Source organism: Terrapene carolina, unplaced genomic scaffold (assembly GCF_002925995.2).
Source record: "Terrapene carolina triunguis isolate 2854851 unplaced genomic scaffold, T_m_triunguis-2.0 Scaffold96, whole genome shotgun sequence".
NCBI classification, from domain to species: Eukaryota; Metazoa; Chordata; order Testudines; family Emydidae; genus Terrapene; species Terrapene triunguis.
The window spans coordinates 33,612,311-33,623,193 of record NW_020664447.1 but is presented as its reverse complement, the minus strand read 5'-3'; the positions used below and the strand labels follow the sequence as shown (position 1 = coordinate 33,623,193).

The following is a 10,883-nucleotide window of genomic DNA, read 5'->3' as shown; positions in this document are numbered from 1 at the left end:
CCCCGCAGGCTCCACCCAGCGGCCGAGGTAGCCCCTCCCCGCGTGCCTCAGAACCAGCCTCTCCTGAACCAACCGACCCGCCCCTCGCTCTCCGGCCCACTGAGCCGCTCAGCCCGTGGCCGGAGAGGCGGGAGCCGCGTCACGTGCTGCTGCCTGTTAATCACAAGAACCGCTCTGGCCTGGGGGATCAGCCCTGAGGCGAACCTGGGGCGCGCGCCCTCCCTCCCTCCGCGTCCCAGTGACCCGTTACCGCAGTTCCCCTGTGAGGCCGCCTGCGCGCGGCAGGGCCTCTGTGCGCCGAGCCCTTCCCCTCAGACCCTGCGTGCCTCGGGGCTCCCGCCTGATCCCGCTGGGGGGACCCAAGGCCCCACCACGCAGGACGGGGCTTTACCCGCAGCTTGCTCTGGAGCTGGGCCGCTGGCTGGGTCCCTGCGTGGCCCGCTCACAAGAGGGCAGAATGGATGAAAAACACATGACTGAAAAATTGCCATTTGGTAGCATTTTGCACCCACTTTGCAAGGCTGTAAATGACCGTGTAGGGCGCAGTGGAGACTCAGCAAGACTTTCTCCTGGCTCAACCTCACTGATTTGGCTCTTCTCTGGCTTCTGTTTGGGCACCAATCTGCAGCCATTCCCCCAGGACACGGTTGTGTGCTCCTTCCATCATAACCAAACACAAGCTGGGACAGTTGAGCGGGCTTGCTTATTTGATCATTTCTTTTATTAACGTTGTCTTAACTTGTAGCTAAACAGCTTGGTAATAGCAATGATAATATAATTAAATTTAACAAACTTGTGTGAGGGAAAACACCAAAGACGCCTACCACAGTAGCATTTAACTTCAGAAAGGGGAACTACACAATAATGAGGAAGCTAGTTAAACAGAAATTAAAGGGTACAGTCACAAAACCTTGCAAGCTGTATGGAAAATTTTTAAAAACACCATAATAGAGGCTCAAATTAAATGTATTTTCCAAATTATAACACATAGTACAGGGGTCGGCAACCTTCGGCACGCAGCTCATCAGGGTAATCTGCTGGTAGACCGTGAGACATTTTGTTTACATTGACGGTCCGCAGGCATGGCCCCCCATAGCTTCCAGTGGCCATGGTTTGCCATTCCCAGCCAAAGGGAGCTGCGGGAAGGAGTGGCCAGCACGTCTCTGTGGCCCGCACCGCTTCCCGCAGCTCCCATTGGCCAGAATGGCGAACTGCGGCCACTGGGAGCTGCAGGGGGCCGTGTCTGTGGACGATCAATGTAAATAAAATGTCTTGTGGCCCACCAGCGGATTACCCTGATGGGCTGTGTGCCGAAGGTTGCCAACCCCTGACATTGTACAAGGACCAAAAAGTTCCAAAATGGCTAAACAACAAAGTAAAATAAGTGGCTAGAGGCAGAAAGGCATCTTTTAAAAATTGGAAGTTAAATCCTACTGAGGAAAATAGAAAGGCGCATAAACTCTGGCAAGTCAAGTGTAATTAGGTATAACACTTACAGACCCTGGTCGTTGGCAGGCGCGATCAAACCTGGGACCTCTGGAGCTAACTGCGTGAACTTTTACTGCATGAGCTAAAAGCCACATCTGTAGAACAGACTTCTTAATCTCTCTCTAAGTGGTCTCAGTACTAGATGGGACAGAACACCACATCCAGGACGTGTGTGGGTTACATAGGAAGGCTAAAAAAGAATTTGAAAAGCAACTAGCCAAAGACTCAAAAACTAATAGCCAAAAAAAAAAGTACATCAGAAGCAGTAAGCCTGCCCAAACAATCAGTGAGGTCACTGGACAATCAAGGAGCTAAAGAAGCACTCAAGGAAGATAAGGCTATTGCGAGAAACTAAATGAATTCTTTGCATCGCTCTTTACTGCAGAAGATGTGAGGGAGATTCCCACACCTAAGCCATTCTTTTTAGATGACAAATCTGAGGAACTGGCCCATATTGAGGTGTCAATAAAGGAGGTTTTGGAACAAATTGATAAACAGTTATAAGTTGCCAGGACCAGATGGTATTCACCCAAGAGTTTTGAAGGAACTTAAATATGAAAGTGCAGAACTATTAACTGTGGTATGTAAGCTATCACTTAAATCAGCTTCTGTACCAGATGACTGGAGGATAGCTAATGTGACCGATTTTAAAAAAAGGCTCCAGAGGCAATCCTGGCAATTTCAGGCTAGTAAGCCTGACTTCAGTACCAGGGAAATTGGTTGAAACTATAGTAAAGAACAGAATTATCAGACATAGATGAAAATGATTTGTTGGGGAAGAGTCAACATGGCTTTTGTAAAGGGAAATCATACCTCATCAATCAGAATTCTTTGAGGAGAGGGTCAACAAAGGACAAGGATGATCCAGTGGATAAAGTGTACTTGGACTTTCAGAAAGCCTTTGAAAAGGTCCCTCACCAAAGTCTCTTAAGCAAAGTAAGCAGTCATGGGATAAGAGGAAAGGTCCTCTCATGGATCAGTAACTGGTTAAAAGACAGGAAACAAAGGGTAGGAATAAATGGTCAGTTTTCAGAATGGACAGAGGTAAATAGTGGTGTCTTCCAGGGGTCTGTACTGGGACCAGTGCTGGTCACCATATTCATAAATGATCTGAAAAAAGGGGTAAGCAGTGAGGTGGCAGATGATTTGCAGATGATACAAAATTACTCAAAATGGTTGAGTTCAAAGCAAAATCCAAAGAGTTACAAAGGGATCTCACAAAACTGGGTGACTGGGCAACAAAATGGAAGATGAAATTCAATATTGATAAATGCAAAGCAATACACATTGGAAAACATAATCCTACCATACATACAAAATGATGGGGGTCTAAATTAGCTGTTACCATACTAGAAAGAGAACTTGGAGTCATTGTGGATAGTCCTCTGAAAATATCCACTGAATGAGCAGGAGCAGCCAAAAAAGCTAACAGACTGTTAGGAACCATTAGGAAAAGGATAGATAATAAGACAGAAAAGATCATAATGCTACAATATAAATCGATGGTATGCCCACACATTGAATACTGCATGCAGTTTTGGTCACCCGATCACAAAAAAGATATAGTAGAATTGGAAAAAGTTCAGAGAAGGGCAACAAAAATTATTAAGGGTATGGAACAGATTCTGTATGAGGAGAGATTAAAAAGACTGGGACTTTTCAGCTTCAACAAGAGACAACTGAGAGAGGGTATATGATAGAAGTCTATAGAATTGTGAATGGTGTTGAGAAAGTGAATAAGGAAGTGTTATTTACTCCTTCCATAATACAAGCACCAGGGTCACCCAATGAAATTAATAGACAGTAGGTTTAAAACAAACAAAAGCAAGTATTTCTTCACACAATGCACAGTCAACCTGTGGAACTTGTTTCCAGGTGATGTTGTGAAGGCCAAAACTATAGCAGGGTTCAAAAAGATTTAGGAAAGTTCAAGCAGGATAGGTCCATAATGGCCATTAGCCATGATAGTCTGGGATGCAATCCCATGCTTTGGGTGTCCCTAGCCTCTGACTGCAAGAAGCTGGGAGTGAACAATGAGATGGTTCACTCTGTGATTGCCTGTTCTGTTCATTCCCTCTGAAGCACCTGACATTGGCCACTGCAGCAAGACAGGATGTTGGGCTAGATGGACTGTTAGTTTGACCCAATATAGCTGGTCTTACAGTTTTTAAAAATATGTTAATTCAGTGCTTTGTCAGAGGCATTATATTGAAACCCCTGGGGAATTAAATCTTTTGCATATCCACTGAAAAGGTACAGCATGGGCAGTGACAGTTCATGCTGCCCCTCAACTTTGCTCTGTAGGGACCACTTAGCATACAAGAGTGAGAGGTGTAGGCCCAGTTCCGCAAAGGTATTTAGGCTCCTGAACTCCATTGCTTTAGTGTCCACAGACATCTGGTCCTTGTTTCTTCTACAACAAGGAGTCCAACTAGGGCCATCTTTGATGGTGTTTTTGTGATATGAATGCTTGTCCAAAGAGGAACTGGACTGGGAGCACCAATACCCTTAGGCTACCTGGCAGCCATTAGATAATAATTTTCAGTCACTGACAGTTTAGGGTTGATTCTGCACTGGGTTCCGCCTGGGTAGACTCTTGTGCCTGCATGGAACCCCACCGAAGTCTGAGGGGTCCACACAGGTGCCAGGGTTCACTTGCATGGAGTTAACTGCATTATCATGACCTAGACTAGTACTAGAACTGATTACCAGTTCCCAGCTGTTTCTATACCTCTGAGCCATCACGTTCTTCACTGTTTCTCTATCTCCTTTTGCCACTGTGTGATGGAAGATGAAGAGTAGGCTCTTGTGACTCAGCTATTTGAGCGGGTGGTGTCTAACCAGTGTTTGACTGAGATAATGCTCCCCCTTATATCCTCCCTTTATTCCGGGTTTTTTGTATATTTTTTTCTGCACACACGCACACAAAGAAAAGAAAACTTTGCTGCGAGGCTGCTGCACAGGAGACGAGTAAAAGGCAGAGAGATGACAGAAAATGACAGGGGCACAAATGTAAGTGAATATATCCACTGGTGGGAGTTTTTTTAGTAGAAAATATGTTTTTATATATAAATATATTAAAAAGGCACAACTGCTAGAGGTGCATGGGCCCTCCTGTAACCAAATTAAGACCCATTCAGAATCTCTTCCTGCTACCTCCTTCTGGATCCCTGAATAGGTTTCAGGCATACCATGTGTTCCATCTCAGCTAGGGAATGCCCTGTGAATGATTTGACCTCTGGCTGTATTCAGGGTACCATGGAAGAATTTATAAGTGCTAAAACCGCATGGAAGCCAGGGGTACACTTACATTTATTCTTTATCTAGTATCATACATATGAATAATAGTACTTATGGTATGGGGCTTTGCAAACATTAAGTAGTTAATAATCAGAGCCCACCTTTCAGATTGTAAAGTGTTATTATTTAATTTTACTGTCTCTCACTTAAGAAAGCAATGAGTGTTGGTGAGGAGGAGGAGACATATTCTCCACGACTTTGTCTAGTCTAATTTTAAATATCTCAAGGGAGTCTGCCCAGGGCCTCCCAGAGGATTCAGGGGGCCTGGGGCAAAGCAATTTCGGGGGCCCCTTCCATAAAAAAAAAGTTGCAATATTATAGAATACTATATTCTCGTGGGGGCCCCTGCAGGGCCCGTGGCCTGGGGCAAATTGCCCCACTTGCCCCCCCCCCCGGGCGGCCCTGAGTCTGCCACTTCTCTTGGGGTACTCCACAGTCTAATACATCTCACCCTTTGGCACTTTTCCTCTGGTGAATAACCTAAATTTACCTGCATGGGGTTGCTGTTGAATTCCCTCAAGGAATAATTGTACATTTTCTAAAAGTGTAGATTCTCTAGTCATTTTTATTTTTTTAAATTATTAAAAAAATAAGCAGAGTTCTATAATTGTCTGTAGGATTAGAAGGTATTTGGGCGTAAATGTCACTCTCGGGGGAGATCTAACTTGGTGTTATATTGAAACTGAAAGGAGAACAGGAAATTACATCCATTGAAATGAAGAAGGAAAATTTAGGCAGAATATTAGGAGAAATTTTCTAACCATGATATCTATTAGCATATGGAATAGTCTTTGGATGGGACTCCATAGAGAATGGTCCACATGCTGTTGTTTGGGACATTTTAAACCAAAGTAACCTAGAAAGAGTGTTGGAGTCATAGTAAACAATTTTTTACTATGGCAAAATCACCATAGTGCTCACAATCTTTAATGTATTTAGGCTCACCACCACCTTGTGAGGTAGGGAAGTACCGTTATTCCTGTTTTTACACATGGACAAATGAGGCCCAGAAAAACTAAGCAACTTGCCCAAGGTCACATAGGAAGCCTATGGCATAGCAGAGCATTGAACTCAGCTCTTTCATGTTCTAAGCCAGCATCCTAATCACTGGGCCATCCTTCCTCTCAACAGTCCTCCACTAGCCCCACAGGAATGTGCTAGAGCAGTGATACTCAGACCTCATCATTATCCAAAAGAATCACAGTAGGGTGAATTCATTGTTTCATTTACTATATATTATTCTCACAGCAAACTGACTGACCAAGTATTATTATATCAACTACAATAGGTTAATAACATAGTAAAAGCATCCTGATTGGTTAATTACTTAGATTAATAATTAAATCACACAGTGTTTTAATATCATGTGCTACAAAGAACTGCAGGACACACATTAAAGAGCCACTTGTGACTCATGATCCTCAGTCTGAGTATCACTGTGTGAGAGAAATCTGTTATCTCTAGTTTGTATGCTCATGAAAATGAGCAAAGGTTTGGTTAATTGCAGATTTGCTCTTTTTTTAACGTTTAATCGTCCAACAGATCTAATTTTTCATATTGTCCAACCAGATCTATTTAAAAAAAAACATGTGATATACAGTAGAACCTCAGAGTTATGACCACCAGAGTTTCGAATTGACCAATCAACATACACCTCATTCGGAAACTGGAAGTTTACAATCAGGCACCAGCAGAGACATACACACACACAAAAAGGCAAATACAGTACTATGTTAAACATAAACTACAAAAATAAAGGGAAAGCAGCATTTTTCTTCTGCACAGTAAAGTTTCAAAGCTGTATTAAGTCAATGTTCAGTTATAAACTTTTGAAAGAACAACCATAATGTTGTGTTCAGAGTTACGAACATTTCAGAGTTATGAACAACCTCTTCCATTCCTGGGGTGTTCGTAACTCTGAAGTTCAACTGTAGCAAATTACATTTGAATGGAAGCTGCTTCATTATGAACAAAAGATCATGCAAACTGCCACAAATATCTGATTTTTAATAGGCTTAGTCCTATGTCAGTAGAGCTACCAAGTCAGTAATATTAGAACCTGTAGAACTCATTGCCAGGGGATGTTGTGAAGGCCAAAAGAATAACTGGTTTCAAAAAGAATTAGATAAGTTCATGAAAGATAGGTCCATCAACGACTACTAACCCAGATGATCAGGGATGGACACAATCCCATGCTCTTGGTGTCCCTAAATCTCTGACTGCCAGAAGCTGGGACTGGACAACAGGGGATGAATCACTCATTAATTGCTCTGTTCTGTTCATTCCTTCTGAAGCATCTGGCCCTGGCCACAGTCAGAAAACAGGATACTGGGCTAGAACATTGGTCTGATCCAGTATGGCAGTTCTTATGTTCTTATATTTTATTATCAACTCCCTTAGCTCTTTTCAGCCCTCTCTCCTTGGACTAAAGCCTGATAAATCCTAAATGCTTATTTGTGCAGAGCTCCTGGTGACTTTAATTGGAGTTTTGACTGATAAGTCTGGCAAGATTTAGTCTTTTGACTCTGTCGTTAGTTTTAACTGTGCACTGAGCTTGAAAAACAAAGCAAATGATGAAAATTGCTAATAGCATAACACTTAGCTCTTTTATTGCATCTTCTATCTGAGGTTTCTCAAAAAAATTTACACAGGTAAATGAGTACAACTATATACTACTTATGTATTTATAGCACTTTACATTTTCAAAATATTTTATAAACATTAACTCACAAAACATCCCTGTGAGATAGAGAAGTACTATCCCAATTCTAATCCTCTGCATTAACCACTTATTCTATTAAAATTGTTACTAACCCCTAAAACAGATCAGGGAGCTGTTTGGAGTTAGTAAAGGTAAAATTGATTTGCAACTATTTAGTTTTCAAGTATATTTGTAGACAGGATAAAGAAAGAATTTTTATAGTTATTTTTTAAAAATGGCAGTGGTTTAAAGGTACTTTGTGGTTTGCATTGTTAGAATAAGTCCCAGGGGAAATTGATTGGTGAACAGAAGGCCGGTGAGATGACAGAAGTGTATAATAAATGCAGTTTATCACATGGTTCTGCAGTTTATCATGCAGGCTACAAATTTAGAGATCAATAATAGTTATTTTTTCCCACTAGGTGGAGCGATATGTTGGTGAAATTAAAGGAGGACTGAAACCAGCCATGAAAATCACTATTATTGGGGTCATATGTTCCAACCCCAAGAGGTAGAGTGGGGAGCTGTTGTTCAGTTGGTTATTTCACATACAGGAGTATCTGCCATCTAGGCCGACCATAAGCACAAGAGGTTCCTTGAGGGCCTGCATTCTTTTGAGTTTGGAGGGGAAGCTGTACAGACTCATAATCATGGGCCCAAACCTAATCTCTTTCTTTTTGCAGTGAGATTGACGTGGGGGAGACAACTGATAGCCCAGTCTCTCTAAAAATGTGGTAAAGTGATTGGGCAAGCAACAGACCTTCTACTGCTTGTTTCTATGATATAAACTACCTGGTGTGTATGTGCAAGCTTTCCCCCTGTTGGATAGTATCAGACCCAATCCAGGATCTGAGATTATGATGCCCACTAGTGATTGGAGGCCTACAAAGACAACTTCATCATCTAATTTTGCACAAGTGGTAGAATCCAGTGGTTTCAAGCATAAAAACCTCTGGTCTGTAGCTGTGTGCAGTTTAGATGACAGCTATAGTCATTTACAGCTATGGATCCTGATATAGTTCTGGGGGCAGCCCCAGGGACCGCCCAAATAGTGGCCGTTGCAGCTGGCCCCAGGAACTGCCTAAGCAGTAGCGGTCCCGGGTGCGGCCATAGCAGCGGGCCACCGGGGGCAGTCAAACCCCAATGCTGAAGCAGGGGCCCCCCAGAGCTGCGGGGCTCAGGAGACGAGATATAGTAATGGGTATTTATAGTAAAAGTCATGGACAGGTCATGGGCTGTGAATTTTGGTTTATTGCCCGTGACTTGTACATGAGTTTTACTAAAAATATCCATGACTAAATCTTATGTTTATCCATGGAATATGTCCTTGAACAGAGTTAGCAGTAGATGTCTGTTCAGGCACAGCCACCAGCTGAGGGGGAGAATTCAGCAAAATCCTGAGGACTGCTAGGACCTAGCTGGGAACAGGGCCAGGGGAAGTATGAAACAACTTGCTCCCTCTCCCTCCTCCTGGAGCCACAGCCCTGTTCCCCCGCTGCTCCAGATTCATAGATTTTTTAAGGTGAGAATGGACCACTACAGACATGTAGTCTGACCTCCTGTGTAGCATAGATCATAGAACTTCCCCTAATGATTCCTGAATTGAGCATTTGCTGGCACTTTACACAGGTGTACATAACTACACAAGGGCTACGGCAGTGGAGAATCAGGCTACCTATGACTCAGAATTTACACTTTGCCTGCACCACTGAGATGAAAGACACACAATACCGCCTCCTTTGTCCCTCCATACCCAGCAGTCCATCACAAGTGATCTAGTGTAAACCCGTTCCATTCTCAGCTCTCAGGAGTCAAGGGCAGGAACTTCAGATCCCTGAGAAGCTCCAAGAAGAAGCAGGGATGAATCACTAGATAGGAAACTACACAAATGTTGAGACAGATATTGCAACCACAGTCAATATCTTTGGGGACCATATTGTATTAAGTTTATGAATGGTTTTTGTATCACTGTGGACCAGGGATTGTATGCAATTCCAGAGGGAGGGTTACCATAGCCCCAAGGGGGTTGATTAGTGTGACTCACCTGCAGGTACCACCCCCTGGGGAGGTTTGTATATTCTGATTCAAACTGGGTTTTCCAGAGATCGACAGACAAAGAAAGGGCTTTTGATATGAAAAGGCTGGGTTTAAACTGACTCTAGGTCAGTAAATGGACACACCCTTCTGTCTAAGAGGGGCTCCAAACATTGTGGAAGGGTTAGAAAGACTTTAGCCTACTAGGGCCCCCCTTAGACTAATAGGTAAATGTGTGTAGAAACTTTTATTTAAATGTTTTCTCTGTAATGCTTAAGAGTAAATGTGCTTGAGCTGTGTGGTAACTTGTAATTGCTGGTAATATACTGTTCATAGCCCTGGGTGAGAAAGCAATGCACAGCAGCTAGCCGTTGGGTGGGCTTGCTGAAGATTTCACAGTGTACGAGAAGGAGCTGTGCAGCCTTAAAACCCCGGGCAGGAGGGAGAGGGAGGGGGGTATCTGCCCAAGAGAGATAATAGCTGGAAGCCTGAAACCTTAAGTTGGTGCCCTCCAGGAAGCCTCAAGGGGGATTACAGGTGCAGTTAACTCTGAAACTATGACAAACTATCTAGTATAGACACTCCAGTTATTCCTTTTGTTGTTATATGATTTGCAATTCATGTAAAGAAAAGGGATCCTGGTGCCAATCTGACACTAAAGAGCTCACTCCTTTCTTCCCTTCTCAAATCAAAATAAAACAGAAAAACAATCTCCGTTGATAACATAGTAGAAGTATTTATAGGGTGCCATTACATTGGACGTAACTGAAGTATCACTGTCACATCCTAAAACAAGTCACTAGTTAATACCTTACGACTCAGTGTTAAGGTAAACAACAGTAACCAACATTGCAGAATGTGGCCAGATTGGCTTGAGGTCTGCATAAAACTGGCTAAGCACTCCCAAAATGAAAAACCTGAAATAGATTCTTTCAGGGCAGGTCTGCTTTAGTTATTCCAAAGAACTGCTGAGGAACATCATTTCAGGATATTACAACCACCAGCAGGGCCGCCCAGAGGATTCAGGGGGCCTGGGGCAAAGCAATTTTGGGGGCCCCTTCCATAAAAAAGTTGCAATACTATAGTAACATGTATTTGGAAATGTAAAAAATAACCAGTGAAATACATTCAAAAATTAATTTTTAATAATTTGAAAATACACTAAATACATTATTTAAAAACATTAAATACTTTAATGGTATGTATACATTTGCAAATACATGATGGGCTGTCGCTGGGTGATGGTGATGGTTGGTGCCAATGGGCTGTCGCTGCCTGGGGGTGGCACTGCTGTTGCCCAGGGCTGGGTGGGGAGCTGGGCTCTGGGTCAGGGGGTGCCCGGCTCACAGGGGCTGGGCTC

The 10,883-nt window shown here is 43.1% G+C and overlaps 1 protein-coding gene across 1 annotated transcript in view; it reads left to right on the top strand.

Annotated features, from left to right (window-relative positions):
* The first annotated feature begins 4,426 nt into the window (after positions 1-4,426).
* The window catches only part of LOC112105690 (galectin-related protein A-like), an 8,307-nt gene continuing 1,850 nt past the window's right edge, over positions 4,427-10,883 (top strand). The window contains exons 1-2 of the mRNA XM_026651560.2: positions 4,427-4,500; positions 7,912-8,000. Of these exons, the coding sequence (XP_026507345.1) occupies positions 4,474-4,500; positions 7,912-8,000 (116 nt within the window). The 5' untranslated portion in view covers positions 4,427-4,473. The remainder of the gene's footprint in view (positions 4,501-7,911; positions 8,001-10,883) is intronic.